Source organism: Mus musculus, chromosome 2, assembly GCF_000001635.26.
Source record: "Mus musculus strain C57BL/6J chromosome 2, GRCm38.p6 C57BL/6J".
Classification (NCBI taxonomy): domain Eukaryota; kingdom Metazoa; phylum Chordata; class Mammalia; order Rodentia; family Muridae; genus Mus; species Mus musculus.
The window spans coordinates 127,208,312-127,233,138 of NC_000068.7; the positions used below are offsets into that span (position 1 = coordinate 127,208,312).

The 24,827-nt window shown below is 44.9% G+C and overlaps 1 protein-coding gene across 1 annotated transcript in view; it reads left to right on the forward strand.

Moving 5' to 3' along the window:
* Positions 1 to 74: 74 nt before the first annotated feature.
* Positions 75 to 24,827, forward strand: part of Snrnp200 (small nuclear ribonucleoprotein 200 (U5)) — a 32,068-nt gene continuing 7,315 nt past the window's right edge. Inside the window, exons 1-32 of the mRNA NM_177214.5 lie at positions 75 to 227; positions 663 to 826; positions 2,383 to 2,554; positions 3,289 to 3,481; positions 4,038 to 4,093; positions 6,496 to 6,594; positions 7,738 to 7,890; positions 8,043 to 8,142; positions 8,302 to 8,438; positions 8,918 to 9,001; positions 9,081 to 9,254; positions 9,562 to 9,699; positions 10,042 to 10,197; positions 10,718 to 10,888; positions 13,434 to 13,627; positions 13,820 to 13,943; positions 16,270 to 16,419; positions 16,772 to 16,882; positions 17,695 to 17,826; positions 17,984 to 18,172; positions 18,634 to 18,831; positions 19,566 to 19,718; positions 19,834 to 19,914; positions 20,231 to 20,314; positions 20,748 to 20,854; positions 21,175 to 21,293; positions 21,575 to 21,729; positions 21,823 to 22,012; positions 22,203 to 22,376; positions 23,376 to 23,536; positions 24,095 to 24,322; positions 24,590 to 24,781. Coding sequence (NP_796188.2) covers positions 183 to 227; positions 663 to 826; positions 2,383 to 2,554; positions 3,289 to 3,481; positions 4,038 to 4,093; positions 6,496 to 6,594; positions 7,738 to 7,890; positions 8,043 to 8,142; positions 8,302 to 8,438; positions 8,918 to 9,001; positions 9,081 to 9,254; positions 9,562 to 9,699; positions 10,042 to 10,197; positions 10,718 to 10,888; positions 13,434 to 13,627; positions 13,820 to 13,943; positions 16,270 to 16,419; positions 16,772 to 16,882; positions 17,695 to 17,826; positions 17,984 to 18,172; positions 18,634 to 18,831; positions 19,566 to 19,718; positions 19,834 to 19,914; positions 20,231 to 20,314; positions 20,748 to 20,854; positions 21,175 to 21,293; positions 21,575 to 21,729; positions 21,823 to 22,012; positions 22,203 to 22,376; positions 23,376 to 23,536; positions 24,095 to 24,322; positions 24,590 to 24,781 — 4,584 coding nt within the window. The 5' untranslated portion in view covers positions 75 to 182. The remainder of the gene's footprint in view (positions 228 to 662; positions 827 to 2,382; positions 2,555 to 3,288; positions 3,482 to 4,037; positions 4,094 to 6,495; positions 6,595 to 7,737; positions 7,891 to 8,042; positions 8,143 to 8,301; positions 8,439 to 8,917; positions 9,002 to 9,080; positions 9,255 to 9,561; positions 9,700 to 10,041; positions 10,198 to 10,717; positions 10,889 to 13,433; positions 13,628 to 13,819; positions 13,944 to 16,269; positions 16,420 to 16,771; positions 16,883 to 17,694; positions 17,827 to 17,983; positions 18,173 to 18,633; positions 18,832 to 19,565; positions 19,719 to 19,833; positions 19,915 to 20,230; positions 20,315 to 20,747; positions 20,855 to 21,174; positions 21,294 to 21,574; positions 21,730 to 21,822; positions 22,013 to 22,202; positions 22,377 to 23,375; positions 23,537 to 24,094; positions 24,323 to 24,589; positions 24,782 to 24,827) is intronic.

Sequence of the window (24,827 nt, forward strand, 5' to 3'; positions counted from 1 at the left end):
CAGTGGTTAGTAACCGGAAAGTCTCACGTTTAGCGGGCGTCCCGGAAGCGGAAGCAAGTCCGTTTCTTTTCTCCGTCCCTTACGTTCGTCCTGCGTTGTACCTGTTGTGCCAGGGCGGTTCGCTGAAGCGGTTCGGAGCGTGAAGAAGAGTGGAACCCTGAGTTCCCGGAGCATCAGCAGCCATGGCGGATGTGACTGCCCGCAGTTTGCAGTACGAGTACAAGGCGGTGCGTGTGGTCTCGAAGGACCGGTGCAGACAGGGGAGGTCGTGGACAGCCACGGACACTTGAGCGGGAGATCAGAGCTGGGTGAAGGATGGATTAAAACACGAAGGAAAAACCCCGTGGAATTTGGGGCGCTTGAGAATTTAGGAGTTGGGTTTTCCCCAGCCCCCTCAGCGCTAAACTCGCACCTTCTTCTCTTTACCCGCAATGTGCCCAACATTTTACCCAAATGTGGGCTGTTGTGGATGCTCTTAGGAGCGCTGGTCGTTCACCTTCTCAGACAGCAATAGTGCTCGCGCATCGTGTAATGCTATGTTATTTCTTCTTAAGAGCATGATTTTTTTTTTATTCCACTGTTTTCCCATCATCTGCTGTCACTGTAATAACAGGATTCAAAACTATACATATCAAAGTTTTGATAAAGTATGATCTTTTCAGAACTCAAATCTTGTGCTCCAAGCTGACCGCTCTCTCATTGACCGGACCCGCCGGGATGAACCGACGGGAGAGGTTCTGTCCCTGGTTGGGAAGTTGGAGGGAACCCGAATGGGAGATAAGGCTCAACGGACCAAACCACAGATGCAGGAAGAAAGACGGGCCAAGTAAGTACTAAGGGGATGCTGGATGCTATTTTTCCATCTAATGTAAAGCCCATCTTTAGCATTAGAGCAGTAGTTTTACTCAAGTTTATATGGAAGATGAGTGGTGTGTGCACAACAACCAAGGTTTAGAGCTTCTTTGGATTTAGGTGTAATGAAGTGGAACAAAATCTATTGATACCTTTTACTGACTCGTTTCTGATTCATAGATGTTAATTTTCTTCCGGTTATCTTTTTAAAAGATCTGTTTTATTTTTAATTACGTGCATGTGTATGTTCGTGTGGGTTTGTGCACACGTATGCAGATGCCTGTGTGGAGGCCAGAGAGGGTTTGAGAGTCCCTGGAGCTAGAGTTACAGGAGGTTTTGAGTTACCCAGTGTGGGGCTAAGAACTGAACTTGGGTCCTCTTGGAAAGCAGTACTGGGGTGAACAACTCGACTCTTCTCTCCAGCCCCATCCCCGACTGTTTTCAGGACTTGAGTTAATCTCCTCTCTGTAATTCACCTCCACCATGTTGTTACAAGCTTCTCTCCCCAACCCTTCTCTCCTTTTGTTGCCCAGCACTTCCTGATGATTTCTGTTGTCTTTTCATGTTGGTGGGTTCATTTCAAAAGTTAAATACTACTTACTTTATTTTGCCTGCCTTGCTTTTCTTTTCTCTTCTTCTCTTTTCTTTTCTCTTCTTTTCTTTCTTCAGAACAGAGTATCTTGCTCTGTAGACCAGGCTGGCCTTAAACTCAGAGATCCACCAGCCTCTGTTTCCTGAGCACTGGGATTGGAATTAAAAGTCCTGTGCCACCACCTCCCGGAAAATTGTGTTTTCTTTCCCCTCCGTCCCTCTCTCTCTCCCCTTTTAAAAAATATTTATTTTATGTATATGAGTACACTATAGCTCATCTTCAGACTGTAGCTGCCTTCAGACATGAAGAAGGCACCTCAGAAGAGGTCATCGAATCCCATTACAGATGGTTGTGAGCTACCACGTGTTTGCTAAGAGTTGAGCTCAGGACCTCTGGAAGAACAGTTAGTGCTCTTAACCGCTGGGCCATCTCTCCAGCCCTCTCCTCTCTCTTACTATGGAGTCTTAACAATCCCCAGGCCCTGTTTGATTTGAGTGCTTATGTTTTAGAAGAGCTTAATTATTGTTCCTTGGTCCTTCAGTTTTCAGAGTCTGACGTCTTTTCTAGTTGTTTATTGGGAGTCATTAAGAGTAAATTCCACTGGAGCCTAGTTTCTCTCACTCCTAAAAAGTGATGGATGCATCTAAGGTTAAAAAAAAAGTCTAAATCATATTATAAAATCTCATATGGATATAAAAAGATGTACATTTTAAGATAATGGAGACTGTATCTCATTGTAACAGCATATCAGAAGATGGCACATTTTCTTTCTATAAATCTGTCCCATAAAGAAGTGCTTCTTCAAATCACTAAGGTCTGGTAGGAGTTAATCATTTTGATTCATGTTCCTGCCTTCACATATTAGACGTATAGAAAGGGTAAGCTTGGCTTAGGAATGGCCAGTTCTTCCATTCAGCATCATGTTGTATGTCCTTTAGGAGGAGAAAACGTGATGAGGACCGGCATGACATGAACAAGATGAAAGGCTACACGCTGCTGTCTGAGGGCATTGATGAGATGGTGGGCATCATCTACAAGCCTAAGACGAAGGAGACCCGAGAGACCTACGAGGTGCTGCTCAGCTTCATCCAGGCTGCGCTGGGAGATCAGGTGAGCCAGTCTTACCTCTGGATTTTCCCAGTAGGATGGGGAGGGCAGTACCATTCGAGCAGAGAAGTAGTGAACATGTTCCAGGTCAGAGGCAGGCTGCTGAGTGCCTCTTTCACCTAGAGACATGTGGCAAGCTGTTGTGCAAGTTGTCTTCTGCTTCTGAAGACCACCTATGCCCCCACGCCCAAGCGCTCGGGCTGTCTCCAGGAGCTCACTAGTTTTAAGCACATGAGGCAACACTGTGTTAAGTCCTCAACAGCTCCCTCTAGGCTTGAAGGTTGCTTTTGTTTGTTGGTGTGAGATGAGGTCTCCTGCAGCTCAAGCTGACATCATACTCACTATGTATTTAAGCATGACCTTGAACTTTGGTTTTGTTGCTGCTTCCCATGTGCTAGGATTGCAGACTTGTGCCACTGTGTCCTGTTAACGAGTGTTCAAAGCCCAGGATGCTGCATATTTTCTTGTTTGCTTTGTATGTATATACACCATATAGCCCCAGTACCCTTAGCAAAAGAGGTTTCAGATCTCCTGGAATTTGAGTTGTGATTTTTCTTTTGAGCCATCATGTGGGTGCTGTGAATTGAACCCAAGAGCAAAAGCAACGCAGTCCTAACTTGTGAGCCACATCTCCAGCTTGTGTAGTTTTGAAGATGCATGCTTCTTTACTTTATATTGTCACAAAGCTGGTCAGTGCCCTTCTACATATTATTGTTGTACGTTGTTTGTATTCTCAGCCTCGAGATATTCTTTGTGGAGCAGCTGATGAAGTCCTGGCTGTGCTGAAGAATGAAAAGCTTCGAGACAAGGAGAGAAGACGGGAGATTGACCTGCTGCTGGGTCAGACAGATGATACCAGATACCATGTGCTGGTAAACCTGGGCAAGAAGATCACAGACTACGGTGGCGACAAGGAGATACAGAATATGGGTACCTGAGCTCTTTGTGTCCAGACCATGTTTTGTGGTTGTTGGCCTTTCTGTTGAATACTCAGCATCTTTGTTAAAATTTTAGAATAGCATTGTTTCCATAGCTTATGTTGTGTTGCTTAAAGAGAATGGTGATCTGCAGGCCTTTTGGCACAGGCTTATCCCAACAAGTCAGCCTGGTTTGCATAGCAAGTTCCAGCTGCAGGGTTCCTAAGCAAAACCCACCTAAGAAGAATAAAGTGGAGAGTTATCTCTTGATGTTTGGTTGTGAGCCTTATCCTTTAGTAGCTGAACTATCTCTGCCACCCTGGCAGCCATTTTTAAATTGAGACCTATTGTGTAGACAGTGAGAGAGAGCAGGGAGGGCTTAGGAGCTGAAGAAGCAGAGCAGGGTAGAATCCAGGTTGGCAGGCTTGAGAGGCCTTGGTGCTTGTTTTCGTGTTGGTTAAGTCTGTGTGTTCTGGCCTGAGAGTAAGCAAGCCAGGCAGCTGAGGAAATGGGCTTGAGTGTCTCCACACTAACCACTGCCCTCTCTTTGTAATCCCACATCTCCTCAGATGACAACATTGATGAGACTTATGGTGTGAACGTGCAGTTTGAGTCTGATGAGGAGGTGAGTGGCTTTAAATGGATCCCTTCTGTTGTGTGATGTTACCAAGGTAGTGGGAGCTCTTCTCATAAACTGAAATTCCTAGCTAAATGCGTTTTACAGTGTTTTGTGGTATACTTACAAATTTTGTGTCATTCTGCTTAAGAAGTTATTGTGGTTCACGTTAGGTTCTTTTAGAAGCTAATCTAAACTAGTAGGTGTACACTGACAGTTTATAATAAACCAGATAGACCAATGAAAGTAGGAAGGAGGACTGAGAAATGCCATCCTGTGGGCACAGTGCAGTTATTGCAATCATGAACTCAAGCAGCTGCACTTACTTACTGTGGGCCTGTCCAAGACTGGCCCTGTCAACACCCAGTCAGAGATTGGGGAGGAGTCTTCTCCCTGCTACCTAACTATTGGTTATTGATAGATTATGGAAAGGGGGTCATTATCTTCAGTCCTGTAACCACTTCTAAGCCTTCTGGTCTCTGATGGTTAAATTCAGTGGGTCACAAATAACACAAGGAGGCATGAGTGTGAGAAACAGATGTGTAGGGAAGAGGAGGCTCCGTGAGGTGTGGGGAGCTGCAGTAAGAGAGCTTGGTATGGGGGCTGGCGAGATGGCTCTGTGGTTAAGAGCGCCGACTGCTCTTCCGAAGGTCCAGAGTTCAAATCCCAGCAACCACATGGTGGCTCACAACCATCTGTAACTAAATGTGATGCCCTCTTCTGGAGTGTCTGAAGACAGCTACAGTGTACTTAAATATAATAAATAAATAAATCTTTAAAAAAAAAGAGAGAGAGAGCTTGGTATGCATTGTGTGCGTGCATGAAATTGTCAGAACCCATTTAATCAATAAAGAAAAAAGATAAAGCACATCTTCAGTGACGTTGTGTCCTGCTGGAGTGTTTTAACCATAGTATAGTAATTCACGGCTTTCGAGTTGTGGGCTAATTGCTAGTTTAAGAATGCATATTCACCTAAGAGTATGGATGTAATTGTACTTGGCTATTTAGCTGTTGTAGCAGCTCCTGGGGTTAAAGCTTGCCACTTCTAGATTATAACTAAATATGAATAGTGGGACAATTGAAAAAGGAAAGTTGAACCAGGAATGGTAACACAGTGCCTACATTCCCAACAGTCAAGAGGTTGAGGCCAGCTAGGCTACATAGTGAAATTCTCTACATGTCTCTTAAGTCATTTTTTTTTCAGATTTATTTATTTTATGTATGAGAACACTGTAGCTGTACAGATGGTTGTGAGCCTTTGTGTGGTTGCTGGGAATTGAATTTAGGACCTTTGCTCTCTCCTGCTCAAAGATTTATTTATTATTGTAAATAAGTACACTGTAGCTGTCTTCAGACACACCAGAAGAGGGCATCAGATCTCATTATGGATGGTTGTGAGCCACTGTGTGGTTGCTGGGATTTGAACTCGGGACCTTCAAAGGAGCCGTCAGTTCTTTTAACAGCTGAGCCATCTCTCCAGCCTGTCATTTTTAAAGTTGGTTACTTTAGAGTTTTCAGTGAGTGAGTTTGTGTTCTGAAAAAGAAAGTACCAGTCCTGAAATGTCCTGGAAGATAAGATGTTACTGGAGTCAGGGTGAGCACTGAACTGAGAGCCAAGGAATCTTGAGTTTGAGCCTGTATCTTAGGCAGGTCATTTTGCCTCGGTTTCTGTTTTAGTAAAACAAAATGCTACTTCCTACAGAATAGTTAATTGGTAGAGTTTTTCTTTTCTCTTCCTTTCTTTCCTTCCTTTCTTTTTTTCTTTCTTTTTTTTTCCAGACAGGGTTTTCTTTTGTGTAGCCTTGGCAGTCCTGGACTAGCTCATTAGATCAGGGCTGGCCTCAAACTTACTGAGTTCCACCTGCCTCTGCCTCCTGAGTGCTGGAATTAAAGGCATGTGCCATCACTGCCCAGCTGTTAATTTGTAGTTTTAATTAGGAACAACCTGATACAGATTTCCTTGCTCGTAGCAATTTATTTAACAGATGTTAATTATTGAACATGATGTTTAAGTCCACAGTCCACAGTTGAGATTATGCAAACTAAGCATGATGTCTACATTTCTGGCTCACAATCTACTTTCCTGTGTATTCGTCTTCATAGCTCCTCCATTAGCCAGTAGTCTTAGTTTGATATTATCTGTGTTTCAGAAGGAGCATATGATCCCAGTGTTTGATATTTGCAGCTAAGGTGAGAAGCAGAAAAGAGGATAGATACATCTAATAAACCCATTCCAAATGGTCATTCCATTGATATTCCTGGAATATGGTTGATACACTATTGGCTTTACCCCAAAGCCGTTGTTCTAAGTATGGAGCTTACTTAGAGTGATAGAAAGCAGGACCTGTATGACACAGGGCCAGTTCTACATCTGTGTTGAGATTGTATTACAGGTAACATTGTCTCCATAGGAAGGTGATGAAGATGTGTATGGGGAAGTCCGAGAAGAAGCTTCTGATGATGACATGGAAGGGGACGAAGCTGTTGTGCGCTGCACCCTCTCTGCTAATGTAAGTACAGTTTGTTTTAGTGTAGGCCAGCTTGCTTCTAAGTGAAGGACTTCCTCTTACTAAGACACTCACTGAGCCGTGGTTGGTTTTTCTGGGTGGTGGCTACTGTGGATTGAACCCAGCTTCAGGCATGCTAGGCCAGTGCTCCACCACTGAGCTAGTGTCATCGTTCTCAGCTTTTGGGGTTTGGAGTTTTGTTGTTGTCCAGGCAGGCTTCAAACTTTTGATGTCTTCCTCATCCTTCCTCTTGAATGCTGGAATTATGGCATGGACCACTGTGCCTGCCTTCCAGACTTCCTTTTGATGGGTATTTGGGTTGTTTTTAAAATTTGATACATAGATAACATTGTAATGACAAGAGTATTTGAGTGTTTTGTTTGTCTTTTAAGGTAGGGTTTCCTTGTGTAACCCTGGCTGTCCTGGAACTTGATCAGTAGACCAGGCTGGCCTTGAATTCAGAGACCCGCCTGCCTCTGCCTCCCAGGTGGTGGAATTAAGGCATGCACCACCATTGCCCTTCTGAGTATTTTATTTTTGTTTGTTTGTTGTTCTGGGGTTGAACTTACTGTCTTGTGCATGGTGAATGCTCTAGCACTGAGTTATAGAGCAGTATTTAAAGAGACTAAAAACATTTTTATTTTGAGAAAGGGCCTCACAAAGTTGTCTGAGCTGGACTTAAACTTACGCTATAGCTCATGCAAGTCTTGGAGCTTTGTCAACTCAGCTTTCTAAGTAGTGGGGTAAATTTACAGACCTGTGCCAGTGGTGTTTTGTGTGTGTGTGTGTGTGTGTGTGTGTGTGTGTGTGTTTCTGACATAAAACTTGCTGGGCAGCTCAGACTGGCCATGAATTTGGAATCTCCTGCATCAGCCTTCTTAGTGCTGGGATTGCAGGTGTTCCACCAACCTCAGTTTGAGCCTTATTAAACAGTCAGTATTTTGATTTTCTTAGGACATTAGTCAGTTGTTTCTCTTCCCAAAGACACATGTTAATGAAATCTTAGTCTGGTGTGCTCCTGAATGCAGTGTAATAGAGCTGCTGCTTTCTGGAAAGGCCTCAGCAGGTAGCCTATGGGATGGTAGGTAACTTGGGTGGAGCATGATGAAGAGACCTAGTGAGCCACATGCCTGATTTCCTTCTTAGCTTGTAGCCTCAGGCGAACTGATGAGTTCTAAGAAGAAGGATTTGCACCCTCGGGATATCGATGCCTTCTGGCTGCAGCGACAGCTCAGTCGTTTCTATGATGATGCCATTGTGTCACAGAAGAAGGCAGATGAGGTGTTGGAGATTTTGAAGGTATGGATAAAATAGTACTTGTATTCCATGTGTCTTGTCAGAAAGGGTCAGTGTTTGGAAGGCAGCTATGCTTACTGCAGTGCCGACAGTGCAGGGACAGTGTTTGAGGTTGCAGATGGCTGTACTCATACAGTCTTATTTTCTCTCTCCAGACAGCAAGTGATGACCGAGAATGTGAGAACCAACTGGTTTTGCTCCTTGGTTTCAACACGTTTGACTTCATTAAAGTGTTGCGGCAGCACAGGATGATGAGTGAGTAGACTATGCACTTTTCTTGCTGTGTGTGTGCGCACGCGCAAGAGTCTGCTGGATTGTGTTGGCTTCAGTATCTAATTACCTTCTGTTTGCTCAGGAATAAAAGGAGGTTTTATTTCACTGTCTGCAACTTTCTCTCCCTATTGTGTTTGGCAGTTTTATACTGTACCTTGTTGGCCAGTGCTCAGAGTGAACCTGAAAAGGAGAGGATCGTGGGAAAGATGGAAGCTGATCCAGAGCTCTCCAAGTTCCTCTATCAGCTCCATGAGACTGAGAAGGAGGACCTGATCAGAGTAAGGACTGTTTTGTCTGTCCGTCTTGTTCCTTGTTCAGTGTTTGAGGTAATGAACCATATCTCTGCGTTCTCTGGAGTTGCTCAGGGTGCAAGTTAGAGTCAGCACACTCATTTCTGTGGTTGAGATCCTGTTTTCATCCCCAGTGCCATGGGGAACCTGTTTACTACAACCTGGGAAAAGAGCATGTCTGCTTAATGTAGAACACCATTCCTCCCTGCCTTTGGTGGTTAATTGTTGACAGTCTGCTTCTGACGTTCCTCTTTAGAACACTGCATCACCACTGTGTTTGCTACCTCTGACTGATTTATTTACTTATTTTTATAGTCTCTGGCAGGTCTCAAAATAAAGTGATGTCTTTGGTTTGGGGATACATGATTTAGCACCATGATTGAAGCCCAATCCAGAAGGGACTGCACGGGACAAGCACTCAGGCGAACAATGTACATGATTGTGCTTTTTCTTCTCCCCTGCTGCAGGAAGAAAGGTCCCGGAGAGAGAGAGTCCGTCAGTCCCGAATGGACACAGATCTGGAAACCATGGATTTGGACCAGGGTGGAGAGGTGAGTGCCGGGCTGTCCGCAGGCTGTTGTGGCTGGAAAGCTCACCTGCTAAGCCTGTTTGTGCTTTGCCTGTTTCCAGGCTCTGGCTCCAAGGCAGGTTCTGGATTTGGAGGACCTTGTTTTTACCCAAGGAAGCCACTTCATGGCCAATAAGCGCTGCCAGCTTCCTGACGGGTCCTTCCGACGCCAGCGTAAAGGCTATGAAGAGGTGCATGTGCCTGCTTTGAAGCCCAAGCCCTTTGGCTCAGAAGAAGTGAGTGAATCGCCTTTTCCGTTCTCTGTGTCTGTCTTCCAGTTTGGCGGTTAGCCATTAACTAAAATGTCACCTAGTCTCAAAGATAATTTATTCTAGGAGTGGAAACTATTCCAGAGTTTTCCCATTCCAAGACCAGGAAGCAATAGTGATCTCTCTGTACAGGTTTAGAGTAGAGAATTATGAATGGCGATTGCCAGGGAATGAAATCATGGGGAAATCAAAGTGAAATCATAGTGATCTTGTAAAAATGGGCAGCCTGCTGAAGGATCCAGGAGCATAAAGTGTGGGATGTTTCTTCCTTTAGCAATTGCTCCCGGTGGAGAAGCTGCCAAAGTATGCCCAGGCAGGATTTGAGGGCTTCAAAACGCTGAACCGGATCCAGAGTAAGCTCTACCGTGCTGCCCTGGAGACTGATGAGAACCTGCTGCTGTGTGCTCCCACTGTAAGTACTGATCTGCCTCCTTTTCTTCCTGAAATGTTTTGGTAGCAAATTAAATACTAATCCTTAACTAGGACTTATTCTTTGCAATTGAGTCAGGGTCTCTCTATGTAGCCTTAGACCTGACTTACAATATAGACCAGGCTGCCTGTAAACTCATAGAGATCTGCCTGCCTCTGCCTCCCAAGTGCTGTGATTAAAGGTATAGCATGCCACCTCTGGCTATTCTCTGTTCTGTGATGGACAACCCACTGGGGCAGTGTTACTTGGGGCAGTCCCAGGGTCAGTTCTGTTTTGGTGGTAGCCCATAGCAGATGAAGAGGCTTTGTCTCTGCCCCCGTCTAGGGTGCGGGCAAGACCAACGTGGCCCTGATGTGTATGCTCCGAGAGATAGGGAAACACATCAACATGGACGGCACAATCAATGTGGATGACTTCAAGATCATCTACATAGCTCCCATGCGGTCCCTGGTCCAGGAGATGGTGGGCAGTTTTGGAAAGGTAAGTCGTATAACTTCTCCAGAAGATACTAACTGCAGCTGGTCATGTGCTAGGGAGGGGCCTATGCATTACTGCTTCTTTTGTTAGGGAAACTCTAGATATTTTTTGCCATTTCCAAGGTAGAATTTGACCCAAGTAATTTCTGAGGCAAAATTGTCTTGACCTGACTTACATGGACACCATCTTTGTTGTATTTTCTTAATGGACTCACTGCATCTTACAATATTTATGTGGAATGAATATGGTTTATAGCTTGTGGGTTTTTACCCCAGTTCCACTTTCCTGCTTCATGAAGGGCTTCCATAGATCCTTTGCCTCTACCCGAGTGGGATTTAAGTAACATTTGTTCATCTTTCCTGACTCACCAGATACTTAACTTCTCCTTGTCCACAGCACAGAAATGGCTGCCAGGCCCTTCAGGCACCGTCTACCATTCTTAGACGTTAGGCAGGCTCCCTGCCACTGAGCTGCATCTCCAGCCCCATCACTCAGTATTGCTGATGATGATTTCTTTCCCCAGCGCCTGGCCACATATGGCATCACTGTTGCTGAGCTGACTGGGGATCACCAGCTATGCAAGGAGGAAATCAGTGCCACACAGATTATCGTCTGCACCCCTGAGAAGTGGGACATCATCACACGCAAGGGCGGGGAGCGCACCTACACCCAGCTGGTGCGACTCATTGTCTTGGTGAGTGGGAGAGAGTGGGAAGGAAAAAACAACTGTGTCAAGGAGTGTTTGGCACTCTAGTTGGTGGCATGAACTTGGGAGAGTGGGGCCTAAATACGAGTCAGACTAAAGTCCCATGCACTAGCCAGCTTTATTCATTCAGACAATTTATACTCTGAGGGTTAACAAGAAGCACATGACTAAGGTGTTCAGTTGCAAGGACAAGGCCACACATGGCCAAACATGTTTTTCTAGAGAGGCATATGAATAACAATAGTGATATAAACTCACTTCTATACCCCACACCTGGGAGGAGCATGGAAACATGTTCCAGGAGTGACGATCATAAGACTCTGGTCATTTTTTTCTTGGAGTTTTCTCACAAGCACCCAAAATCCACACATGACTATTCTTGGACTGTGTTAGGACCAGGGAGCATTGGATTGCCTGTGTTTACTGGTTCTGTTCTTTTTTTGTTCCTTTTTTTTCCCCTATCCTTCTCCCTCTTGTTCCAGCCCCACTTGTTCTGGCTCCGCTTGCTCCAGCCCATAGGATTTTTATTTGTTTCTCATTATGGATGACTGTGAGCCACCATGTGGTTGCTGGGATTTAAACTCATGATCTCCGGAAGAGCAGTCAGTGCTCTTAACTGCTGAGCCATCTCAGCAGCCCCTAGTTCTGTTTCTTTTTTTTTTTTTTTTTTTTTTTAAGATTTATTTATTATATGTAAGTATACTGTAGCTGTCTTCAGACACACCAGAAAAGGGAGTCAGATCTCATTACAGATGGTTGTGAGCCACCATTGAACTCAGGACCTTTGGAAGAGCAGTCGGGTGCTCTTACCTGCTGAGCCATCTCACCAGCCCCCTAGTTCTGTTTCTTAATGCCTTTCTTTTCTTTTCTTTTCTTTTCTTTTCTTTTCTTTTCTTTTCTTTTTGGTTTTGATTTTCTATTTTGAGACAGAGTTTCTTTGTATAACCATGACTGTTGTGGAATTCTCTTTGTAGACCAGGCTGGCCTTGAACTCACAGAGATCCACCTGCCTCTGCCTCCTGAGTGCTGGGATTAAAAAGTGTGTGCCACCATGCCTAGCTTTCCTTAAGGCTCTTCTACGTGCATTTTCTTCATAAGAGTCACTGTGAGCTTTGCTGTTGCCATTAAAACCATAATCTGTATGTAACGGAAGCCTCTTAGACATGCATGCTGTTTGCCACATGCCCCATTGCTTTCTATATCTGATTTTTTTTTTTTTTTAATTTGGCTTTTGGGAAAGACTCTCTATGTAGTCCTGGTTATCTTGGAACTTGTTCTATAGAATATGAAATATTTTGAATCAAATGAAAACACACAAAAATAATTTTGTCCTCCAAGACGATAGAAATGTTTCTTTATAAAATAATCCATTGTCACAAAGGATAAGTAAGGAATTGGGACTTTGCATTCCCTTTACATAGAAGTATCTACAGGGAGTGGACTTTGAGCCTGACGGTTGAATCTGTTTTGTTGTTTTTGCTTTTTGTAATTAATTGCATGTGTTTATTTTCTGTGATGTTGCATGGTGTGTGTGTGTGTGTGTGTGTGTGTGTGTGTGTGTAGGTCAGAGGAAAACTTGTGGATGTCAGTTCCCCTTCCACCATGCGTGTCCTCTATGAATCAAGCTCAAGCCGTCAGGGTTGGCAGCCAAGTCCCTTTACTCTTTGAGCAGTCTCCCTGGCCTCCAGCTTGATTCTTTAAGCTGTCTAAGAAAGCAGGAAAGTAGTTCATAGTCTGTGTTCAAAGTGGAAGTTGGCAAAACTATAGCTATAAGTTTTTCTTTTAATGAACACAGTTATATAGATTGGTTTATGCACTTCTTATAGCTATTATTGTCCTGCTGTGGCTGTGGCAGAACTGAGTTGTTTTTTTGTTTTTTTAAGATTTATTTATTATCATAAGTACGCTGTAGCTGTCTTCAGATGTACCAGAAAAGGGTATCATCAGATCTCAGTATGGGTGGTTGTGAGCCACCATGTGGTTGCTGAGATTTGAACTCAGTACCTTTGGAAGAGCAGACAGTGGTCTTAACTGCTGAGCCATCTTGACAGCCCAGAACTGAGTATTTTTTAACAAGGGTTACATGGCTCACTAGCCTACAGTATTGCGTGTGTGGTACCAGATGTTCAGCCCTTGAAGAAAAGGTTGCTCACCTCTTTTTTAGAGCCTTGCTCTCTGACAGCCGCTCCTACGGGTGCTGAGTCCCTGGCCTGCCCACAGTATCCGCAGTTCTCCCAGTGCTTACTGTATCTCAGAAGCACTGCTGTTGGCGGTGTAAACTTACTGTGCGTAAAGCCCACAAGGGAAGGCTTCTTTGCTCTAACCTGGTCAGAACCGTCATGTATTTGTAAGGAGATTTGTGGTATCATCAAAGGACTCACTCACAAGTGTTAAACAGTCCACACTCAGTGTATATTTCTACTAAAAGCTGTCTTTGTTCTTTAGGATTCCTTGGCTTAAGGGTCCCTCTCTTGTCTTTACTCGGCATGTTAAGACTGTATACTTGTACAGTTTGCATCTTTCTGTTCTTTAGGATGAGATCCATCTTCTACATGATGACAGAGGTCCTGTCTTAGAAGCTTTGGTGGCCAGGGCCATCCGAAACATTGAGATGACCCAAGAAGATGTCCGACTCATTGGTCTCAGTGCTACCCTCCCCAACTATGAAGATGTGGCCACCTTTCTGCGAGTCGACCCTGCTAAGGGCCTCTTCTACTTTGATAACAGGTATAAAAAGAAACTGGAAACTTGTTACCCAGGCAGTCTTCCTGTTCCCTACTCTTCTCTAAGGAGCATACTATTGAGTTTTAGGGTTCCTGTGTGTATTTTAGAAAGCATTGTTTCTAGGTCAATGGAAAGTAACTTCTCTCACAGTGTTCTCTGCCAGAAATCTCATTTGTATAACTGTTGAACTTCTAGCTTCCGCCCCGTGCCTCTGGAACAAACATATGTGGGCATCACAGAGAAAAAAGCTATCAAACGTTTCCAGATCATGAATGAAATAGTCTATGAGAAAATCATGGAACATGCTGGAAAAAATCAGGTTTGTGGATGGTTCTTGAACCTTTTCCTTTTTTTTTTTTGGTTTTTCGAGACAGGGTTTCTCTGTGTAGCCCTGGCTGTCCTGGAACTCACTCTCTCACTCTGTAGACCAGGCTGGCCTTGAACTCAGAAATCCACCTGCCTCTGCCTCTCAAGTGCTGGGATTAAAGGTGTGCTCCACCACGCCCAGCTCCTTTTCCATTTTTAACTTAAACTAATAGACAAGGTAATAGCATGACTCACCAGTGATCAGAAATAATATGAGTTACTATATTACTACAGCTGCTTTAAAAGATGGTCAGGGTCTGGAGAGATGGCTCAGTGGTTAAGAGCACTGACTGCTCTTCCAAAGGTCCTGAGTTCAAATCCCAGCAAACCACATGGTGGCTCATAACCATCCATAATGAGATCTGATGCCCTCTTGTGGTGTGTCTGAAGACAGCTACAGTGTACTTACATATAGTAAATAAATAAATAAATAAATAAACAAACCTTAAAAAAAAGAAGAAGAAGAAAATGGTCAGGAGCTAGGAGAGTCAGCACATGCCTCTAATACCATAGCTTAGGTTGCTGAGGCAGGAGGACCTCAAGCCAGCTGGAGGCCAGTTTGGATTATACAATGGTACCCCCCTACCCCTATTCCCCTCATGGTCCCACTCCCCTCCCCCCCAAAAAAAATCCAAAAAATGACTGGGGACTTGGAATGGAACTCAGTGGTAGAACATATACATAGCATGTTGACCCCGGTTCATTGCATTTTCCATCACTGCATAAATGGGAGATGGAATACTGTCAACAATCACTCATAAACTGGCCAGTTTATGGGGTAGATAGATGGCTCAGTGGTTAAGAGCATTGTCTACTCACAAAGGACAATTGAAGCTCAGACCAGTCTATCAACTCTAGATCTGACCTCTCCTAGCCTCTGTGAACATCAGGCATATATATGTTGTATGGACATATGCGCATATAAAACATTCATTTCATAAAGTAAATAAAAATTAACAATAACTAAATAAACTTATAACTTAGAAGAATTGGATCATTTCCTGAAAACAACTATCACTATAGCCTAGATGAAAGATAATTTGAATAGTCCTGTGATCGTAAATGATAACTTCATAGTTGATACTATCCTCCCCCAAATTGGTGGAACTAGAAAAACCAGTCTGTCTATAAGATAGCAAAACTGTAGCTGAAAATTATTAGAACCTAGTGAAATCAGGCCAGTGAGATGGCTCTGCAGGTAACGGCGCTTGCCCCCAAGACTGGTGACCTGAGTTTGATCCCCAGAACATAATTGGTGATGGAGAGAGTTGATCACTACTCTGACACACAAAATAATTTTTTTAAGATTTATTTATTATATGTAAGTAAACTGTAGCTGTCTTCAGACACACCAGAAGAGGGCATCTGATCTCATTACAGATGGTTGTGAGCCACCATGTGGTTACTGGGATTTGAACTCAGGACCTCCAGAAGAGCAGTCAATGCTCTTAACCAGAAAAAGAAATGCATAGCTTCTTACTGCCTGCCTTAGTTAATACTGCTAACTAGTAGTAGTGTGCCACTACTGCCCGACATATAATTTCATTCGTTCGTTTGTTCACTTATTTATTTGTTTTCTTTCTCTTTTTTTTTGAATGTTACTTTGATAACAGTTTTTAGTTAGCAGTATTAAATAAGGTAGGCAGTAAGAAGCTATGCATTTTTTTTTTCTGATAAAAAGCACAGGAGTTTATATGACAGGGTAGGACTTCAGGACACTAGATCTCAGGAGGACTGTTTCATATAATGTGGAACTAGTTTCAAACTATTTAAATATTTTTATAAATAATGTAATAGTTTTGGTATTATTTTGAAAATACACCTTTATTTAGCTTAGACTTGCTAAGGCTCTGACCATATTCTTGATTGAGGTCTTTGAATCTCAATACACTGTGTATTTAGATTTATTGTTCAATGTAGAATTCTAGGGTTAGTTTAGTTTCTTAGCTGTGAGACTGTGCCACTATCCTTGGTACATTCCTTCCCCTGTGTGTCCTGGGCTGGGCTTAAACTCTGTGTAGCCCTACTCATAGCCTGGAATTTAGCTGTGACCTTGAGTGCAGAATTAGAGCTGGAGTTACCATGCCCAGCTTCCCTTTGGTACTGTCAGCCCTGTTAGACTTCTTTCCAAACTAGCATGTATTTTTGCCATAGACACTTTTCTAACCCATCGCTTCTGTTTCTAGTGGAGCAGCTTCTGCTTCCTGTAGCTGGTGCCCTGGTGCTCTGAGAGCAGCTGCTGAAGGTGCACCTTTTAGCTCTTGCATGATTCTTCTTAGGTGCTCGTGTTTGTCCATTCTCGAAAAGAAACTGGGAAGACAGCAAGGGCAATCCGTGACATGTGTCTGGAGAAGGACACTTTGGGTCTGTTTCTTCGCGAGGGTTCTGCCTCCACTGAAGTCCTTCGTACAGAAGCAGAGCAGTGCAAGGTAAGAAGGGACCATCTGCTTCTCTGGTGACTGGTTCCATATTGGGTAGAGTCCTTTGGGACCATATGTACTGAGTGCTTCTGTTCAGGCAGGTTAAAAGTCATTTTCTTGGGGCTAGGGAAATGACTCAGCAGATAAAGGTGCCTGTCGCCAATCCTAATGGCCTGAGTTCAATCTCTGGGACTCACATAGTAGAAGAAGAGAACTGACTTTCATACACATGCCACACACAGGCATATATACAAACCTAAGAATATAAGTGTGTTAAAAGGGACTGTGTGGTTATGGGACTTCCTTTTGGCCTTGGAGGAGTCCTAGCAGGAGGCCGGCCTCACTCTGTTTCTGTTCACAGAACTTGGAGCTGAAGGATCTTTTGCCCTATGGCTTTGCTATTCATCATGCAGGCATGACTAGAGTTGACCGAACACTTGTAGAAGATCTTTTTGCTGACAAGCATATTCAGGTGAGGAGGGGCAAACCTAGTAGAAACAGACTTGTCTGTAGCTCTGCCCTGAGAGACTTGTCTGTAGCTCTGCCCTGAGAGACTTGTCTGTAGCTCTGCCCTGAGTGTTATCTCTAACCTTTTGTTAAAAAGAGAGTCATTTATATGTATTTGTGTGTGTGTGTGTGTGTGTGTGTGTGTGTGTGTGTGTGTGTGTGTGAGACTTGAACGAGTTTATGTGCACCACATGCATGCAGATGCTCTCAGAGGCCAGAGGAGGGCACCAGATCCCTTGGAACTGAAGTTACATATTCTTGTGAGCATATGTGGGTTCTGGGACCTGAAGCCTAGTCCTCTGCAAAAGTAGTACATGTTCCAGCCACTGAGCCGGTCTCCGTCTCTAAACATTTTGAGATCTGGACCAGCTAGCCTAGCCCAGGCTGGAAGGTTGTGATAGTTATGCTCACTCTCCCCACACTTCATACACTGCATAAGAGAGGATGGATGCTTCATAGAACTCTACAGTGTAATTCACAGTGTCAGGACCACATTCTTTCCCTCTTCCAGGTTGGTAGATTTTGAATGTTTTATAACTGAGTTGATAAATACAAGTTTAAACTTCTGACCTATGTCTCTGGAACCTTGGTATGTTAATTCTCAAATATGTAAGAGACTGAAGAAATGCTTTCCTTTTTGCTCCAGTGTCACATTGAGTACTGAAATATACATCCACTCCTGCCTCCGGTTAAGCTCAGGCACCAGACAAGCGAAGGATATGGCCCTGCTATGGTGGGGTCTGTTGTCCTTATTATCCTTCTTTACAAACTCTGCAGGTTTTAGTTTCCACCGCAACTCTGGCGTGGGGTGTAAATCTTCCTGCACATACAGTCATCATTAAAGGTACCCAAGTGTACAGTCCAGAGAAGGGGCGTTGGACAGAGCTGGGAGCACTGGATATCCTGCAGGTACAGAGCCTCTGAGATGATTCTCAATGGGATGAACTCCTGGGCCTGGGGTCCAAGGATGCTGCAAAGATGGCAGATCAAGACCAAGTTCTAAAGTGTGTAACTTGTTGAGTCAAAAGCGTTGCCATAACATTTTCTTTTATTGCTTCTGCCTTAGATGCTGGGCCGTGCTGGACGGCCGCAGTATGACACCAAGGGTGAAGGCATCCTCATCACATCCCATGGGGAGCTCCAGTACTACCTCTCCCTCCTCAACCAGCAGCTGCCTATCGAGAGCCAGATGGTCTCCAAGCTGCCTGACATGCTCAATGCGGAAATTGTTCTGGGCAATGTCCAGAATGCAAAGGTAGGGAAAGCTTTGTCTTCAGAGCTTCACACTTTTCCTCAATGACTCAGGTGACTTAGAGTGACATAACTCCTGTGAGGATGTTTGGGTCCAGCAGTGTCTCAAGCTTTGGACCACAGCTCATGCAGGGCAAGCTTCGTGGGTTTGTGGTATATAGTTCCTTTTATGTTTAAGATACTTGAAAGGGTTTTTTAAATTGAAATACTGAAAACATTCAGAATACATTGTAATGTGGGTCCTTGTGCTTAAGAATTAAGTGTCCAAGTGGTGGCACATGCCTTTAATTCCAGCACTTGGGAGGCAGAGGCAGGCAGATTTCTGAGTTTGAGGACAATCAGGGCTACACAGAGAAACCCTGTCTCGGGAGAAAAAAAAAAAAGAATTAGTGTCCAAGCTATCTGTGGTGCTTCTGTTTGGACTTGAGCAGGTCGTCATGCTAAACACCATGAGCTGTCTTGCAGGATGCAGTGAACTGGCTGGGCTATGCCTACCTATACATCCGAATGCTCCGGTCCCCTACCCTCTATGGCATTTCTCATGATGACCTCAAGGGAGATCCCTTGCTGGACCAGCGCCGACTCGATCTTGTTCACACTGCTGCCTTGATGCTGGACAAGAACAATCTGGTCAAGTACGACAAGAAGACAGGCAACTTCCAGGTGATTAGCGTGTGATTTTTGAGAAAATTTTAGCAAATGTTTAGGTCCTTGATTTATGTATTGCCCATCTAATTACCTATGTCTAGTTAGATTAAACAGTGCCCTGTGAGCTATGAACTTAACTTTCAAATGTTTATTTTCTTTTATTTTTTTATTTTTTTCGAGACAGAGTTTCTCTGTGTAGCCCTGGCTGTCCTGGAACTCACTCTGTAGGCCACGTTGGCCTCGAACTCAGAAATCTGCCTGCCTCTGCCTCCCCTCAAGTGCTGGGATTAAAGGCGTGCGCCACCGCACCTTTCTTTTAAATTTTTATTACTTTATGTGTATGAGTGTTTTGTTTGCATGTTTGTCTGTGTAGCACATGTCCCCATGGAAGCTAGAGTGCCTGGTCCCCATAGAGGCCAGAATTGGGTAGTGGCTCCCTGGGACTGGAGATGCTCCTGAGCCACCATATGGGTGCTGGGAATGGAACCCCAGGTCAACTGGATGAGCAACCTCCTCTCACTGAACCGTCTCTCCAGTCCTTAGGTTTGAAAAGTTTTAAGTTTCAGAAATCAGGTTGAGCTAAGGCATATGTTTGCTTTCATAGTATCACTTCTGCATTGGTCAGTTTGTTGTATCATCTTTCTTATTGTGCCGAGTTGCTTGAATCGAGCAGCAGTTGTCCTCGTAGGACAGTCACTTGATGTTAGAAGCTGGGGGCTGATCTCTTACTGAGTCTTCTTTCTTTCTAGGTGACAGAACTTGGCCGGATAGCAAGTCACTACTATATCACCAATGATACTGTGCAGACCTACAACCAGCTGCTGAAGCCTACTCTGAGTGAGATTGAGCTTTTCCGAGTGTTCTCCTTGTCCTCAGAGTTCAAGAACATCACTGTAAGAGAGGTGAGCCTGTGAGCCTGGCAGGCCAGGAGTTTAGGACCCTTGCCAGGCTGCTGGATTCTTTTTTCCTTCATCCTTGCCCTGTGGATTTTCTAAGACCTGTCTTTCCTTGAGACAGGAGGAGAAGCTGGAGCTGCAGAAGTTGCTGGAGAGAGTGCCCATCCCTGTAAAGGAGAGCATTGAGGAACCCAGCGCTAAGGTAAGCACGTCTTCACTTTGAGATGAATCTTGAACTTGGTTTCACAAATGGTAACTTGTACAATTCTTTCTCCTCTTGGGGAGTGTTAGAGGTTGACCTGTTATGTGCTGTACGACTGGTCGGACCCCTGCTTCCCAATTGTCCTACTCTGCTTCTTTCTCACATATATTTTATATGGAATAATAACCATTTCATGTGTAAATCAGGAACCATGGAAGGTTCTGTCTGGAACATGTTCCCAGAGCAGAAGTGCAGATAATTTCTTTGAGCAGTCGGTCAGTGACCAGCCTCCGCTAGCTCCTTTGCTTCTTTGCAGATCAACGTGCTTCTCCAAGCCTTCATCTCACAGCTGAAACTCGAAGGCTTTGCGCTGATGGCTGACATGGTGTATGTGACCCAGGTGAGGAGTTGCACTGAGTGATGAGCAGAGTCTAAATAGTTCCTGGGTTCTCTGTACTGTGTTCCTCAAAGCAAGGTGGCCAGATACTGCTGGTGGGCCAGCTGCCTGCTGCCACTTTAATTCACCACTCTATTGTGCTGATATTGAGCGTGCAGGAAGGGCGGGCTTTATAAAGTGCTAAGAGGCTCTGTAGGTCCTTGTAGAGAGAGATCCACAGGGCATGTCACCTTCTCCAGGAAAAGTGACTTCCCACCATAGCTTCATGGTCATAAAACATGACAAAATATTTTATTAATTTCTCTGTCTTAACCTAAAAAGGTAGGAGGCAGAAAAACTCTTGTTTCTGAATTGGTATGAGTGATCTCCTCAGATCTCGAGCTCATCAAATTGTGGTAGATAAGACTTCACAACTGGAATACTTGTCTTTCCCTAGTCGGCTGGCCGGTTGATGCGTGCAATCTTCGAAATTGTCCTGAACCGAGGTTGGGCACAGCTTACAGATAAGACCCTGAATCTCTGCAAGATGATTGACAAGCGCATGTAAGGGCTCAGTGAGCTAGAGGCTGGTTGCTGTGAATTTGGGCCTTAGTGCATTTGATGTTCAGTCCTGGTGGCTGAGATATGGCATGAACCTAGGTGAAAGCTGGGAAGTGGGAAGCCCCTGTAGAGGGTAGGGCTGGGGGGGCAACAGCTGGATTGGCTTTCTGGTCTTTCTGCTGTCAGTTTCAGACATCTTCCTCTAATGTAGGGTCTGTGTAGTTATTCCAGACTGTTGGAAGCAGTGATGAAAAACGTGGGGAAGGCAGTTTATTTACAGTGCTACAAAAGAGGTGACCCAGCTCTGTCTCCTTTCTGAATAGGTGGCAGTCCATGTGTCCTCTTCGCCAGTTCCGAAAACTTCCTGAGGAAGTAGTGAAGAAGATTGAGAAGAAAAACTTCCCCTTTGAGCGGCTGTATGACTTGAATCATAATGAGATAGGTGCGTGAAGGTCTTGTCCTGTCCTGCAGCCCAGTCACCTTTCTCTGTCAGCCTCCTCCTTCCTGTTCCTAGACCCTGGGCACTAGTTCTCATGTTTATATCTTACTATTGTGTAAGGCCACTCTTACACTCAGGACTTTGAACTGTTAGTATTGCACTGAGGCTAAAGTGGGGAGCCTATGCACTGGCTAGAATCTGCTCCTTTCCACAGTCGCCTTGGGCCCTGTTTGCAGATTTGCTAGGCTGGCTGGGCCCAGCCCCAATACTCTTCTTCCTCATAGGTGAACTTATTCGAATGCCGAAGATGGGGAAGACCATCCACAAGTATGTCCATCTTTTCCCCAAGTTGGAGTTGTCAGTGCACCTGCAGCCTATTACACGCTCTACGCTGAAAGTAGAGCTGACTATCACACCAGATTTCCAGTGGGATGAAAAGGCAAGGCTTGATGGTCAGATGGGTGGAGTTGGAGTGCCTGAGTCTCCCTCACTGGCTCGTCAGGATTTCTTTCAACCATGCTTGGGTTGGCAGGTCCATGGTTCGTCAGAGGCATTTTGGATTCTGGTGGAGGATGTGGACAGTGAGGTGATTCTGCACCATGAATATTTTCTGCTGAAGGCCAAGTATGCCCAGGATGAGCACCTCATCACGTTCTTTGTTCCAGTCTTTGAACCACTACCTCCTCAGTACTTCATTCGAGTAGTGTCTGATCGCTGGCTCTGTGAGTATCTCCTCTCTGTGTCTCCTAGGAACATACCTTCTAAAGATGGGAGAGGGCTTTTTGCTTTGTTGTAGCATTGTCTCTTTTGAAAGAGTGATACAGACACAAGCTAAGGTCTCCACTGTTCACAGATGAGCTGTGGAGGTCTGCTGGAGGGTTGCTTCCTAGCCTTCCGTTTCTTTCCTGACAGCTTGTGAGACGCAGCTACCTGTCTCCTTCCGGCATCTGATCCTACCAGAGAAGTACCCACCTCCAACCGAACTGTTGGACCTGCAGCCATTGCCTGTGTCTGCTCTGAGAAACAGTGCTTTTGAGAGCCTTTACCAAGATAAATTTCCTTTCTTCAATCCCATCCAGACTCAAGGTAGATGTCAGAGTCTTTTCTTTTTGGTTCCCATGCTTGCCTTTCCTTTTCTAACTGAGACAGGGTTTCTCTATGTACTAGTGCTGGCTATGCTGGAACTCATTCTGTAGCCCAGGCTGGCCTTCAGCTCAACAGAGATCCACCTGCCTCTGTCTCCCAAGTGATGGGATTAATATTGTGCCCCTTCTCCGCCCATACCTGCCATCCATGCCTACCTTTTTTGTTTTTTTCATGCCTACCTTTTTAAGGTTACCTAGTGATAAGTGTGTAGTGCGGCCGGCACTTTGGTGCTCTGCATACCTGCCTGAGGAGGGTGAGAAGAGTAAGGTCTTTCCATGTTGAGTTTTCTTACTCCTGCTCCAGGTGCTAATGCGTGTTCCTGATGCTTTGGTGTTCATCCAGAGTATGACTTTGACTGGGACCTCACTCCATCATTGTACATGATGACTGTTCACAGAGCAAGCCCTGTGCCCAAGTACTTGGCTGAGCACAGGACCAGTGTTTTCTCTCTTCTTCCATCAATCCTTTAAAAGGGTTACTACTTAGCGCCACAGTTAATTTACATTTCATGATGAGGAAGCTGTGGCCTAGACAGGAGCCCTAATTAAAGCAACTCGTAAATAGCTCGGCTTGCTGTCAGGGCTCCCCTTCAGTGTTTGATTATTTGTAGAGACTGCAGGAGACTTGCTGATGGGGCAGAGAAAGGTGTCTTGTTGTGTTTGTACTGTGGCACCGTCCTTGAGAGACAAAGATGCTGGGGTTTTTTTGCTTCTTTCTTTCTATAAATCTCTTAAGACACCTGAGCTTGATCTCGGAGTCTTTCCTTTCCTGCTTTGTAGGAGAAAGTATTGTGAGACACAGACAGCTGGACCAGCGTTTCAGGCTTCTCTGTATACTGCATAGCTGATTGACTTTGTGGCTCATAATCTTGACGAATGATCTGTTTTACTCCCCCTACCCGCACCCCCCCATGTTTACTTTACACCTTTTGGTTTCCAGTATTTAATACCGTGTACAACAGTGATGATAACGTGTTTGTGGGGGCCCCCACGGGCAGCGGGAAGACTATCTGCGCGGAGTTTGCCATCCTTCGGATGCTGCTGCAGAATTCTGAGGGACGCTGTGTCTACATTACCCCTATGGAGGCTCTGGCAGAGCAGGTATGTAATATGCTGTGGGACTGACTGTAAATTTCCCAGAAACCATTCCATAGGTGACCCCAGGAGGAGGTTTTCTCATTTCTGACAACTGCATTATCATTTCTTTTTTGTTTGTTTTCAAGTCAGGGTTTCTCTATGGAACTCTGGCTGTCCTGGAACTTACTCTGTAGACTAGGCTGACCTCAAATTCGAGAGATCTGCCTGCCTCTGCCTCTTGAGTGCTGGGATTAAAGGTGTACACTACTGCCACCACCAAGCACATTATTGTTTCTTAGAGAAAAGCTTTCCTGTCATTTAAAGGCTATTGTAGTTCAAACAATATCATTAATATAGTATGGTGGTACATGATTGTCATCTCAGATGCTTAGTAGGCTGAGGCAAGAGGTTTACTTGAACCCATAAAAAGTTTGAGGTTGGCCTGGGCCCCCCATCTCAAAACAAAAAGTAGAGCATAAGGTATGAGAGTGGCAGCTGTCTGTTGTGTCTCTGTTTCCTCCTAGCAAGTGAGAGGTGAACATGTGATCGACTGTTCTTATGTCTCCCTCCCCTGCCTGTCAGGTATACATGGACTGGTATGAGAAGTTTCAGGACAGGCTCAACAAGAAGGTAGTGCTGCTGACGGGGGAGACCAGCACAGATCTGAAGCTCCTGGGCAAAGGCAACATCATCATCAGTACCCCTGAGAAGTGGGACATCCTCTCTCGGAGGTGGAAGCAGCGCAAGAACGTCCAGAACATTAACCTCTTTGTGGTGGATGAGGTCCACCTTATTGGGGGCGAGAATGGGGTATGCTTGGCTTTGTAGCACAGAGAAGGACTGGGCCGCACCCAGTTTGTGTTGGGCCTGAAACTAGGGACTAGGGTCTTCACAAAGATTTCAGCCTATTGCCTTATTTCAAAAGAGTGATCTGAGTTTATATATTATGTTGCTTAGTGAAGGTGTCTCTTTGAGGCAGGGGAACTATAATTGGGACTGCCAGAGGTGGTTCACTAAGGGAAGCTCAGGTAGAGGGTGGGAGCCTGGGCCTGAAGTGACTCTTTCTCTTCTTCCCAGCCTGTCTTGGAAGTGATCTGCTCCCGGATGCGCTACATCTCCTCCCAGATTGAGCGGCCCATTCGCATTGTGGCACTTAGCTCCTCACTCTCCAATGCCAAGGATGTGGCTCACTGGCTGGGCTGCAGTGCCACCTCCACCTTCAACTTCCATCCTAATGTGCGCCCTGTACCTTTGGAACTGCACATCCAGGTAGGACAGCCTTCATTCCTCCATGGCCTCAGGGATCCCTAGGTAC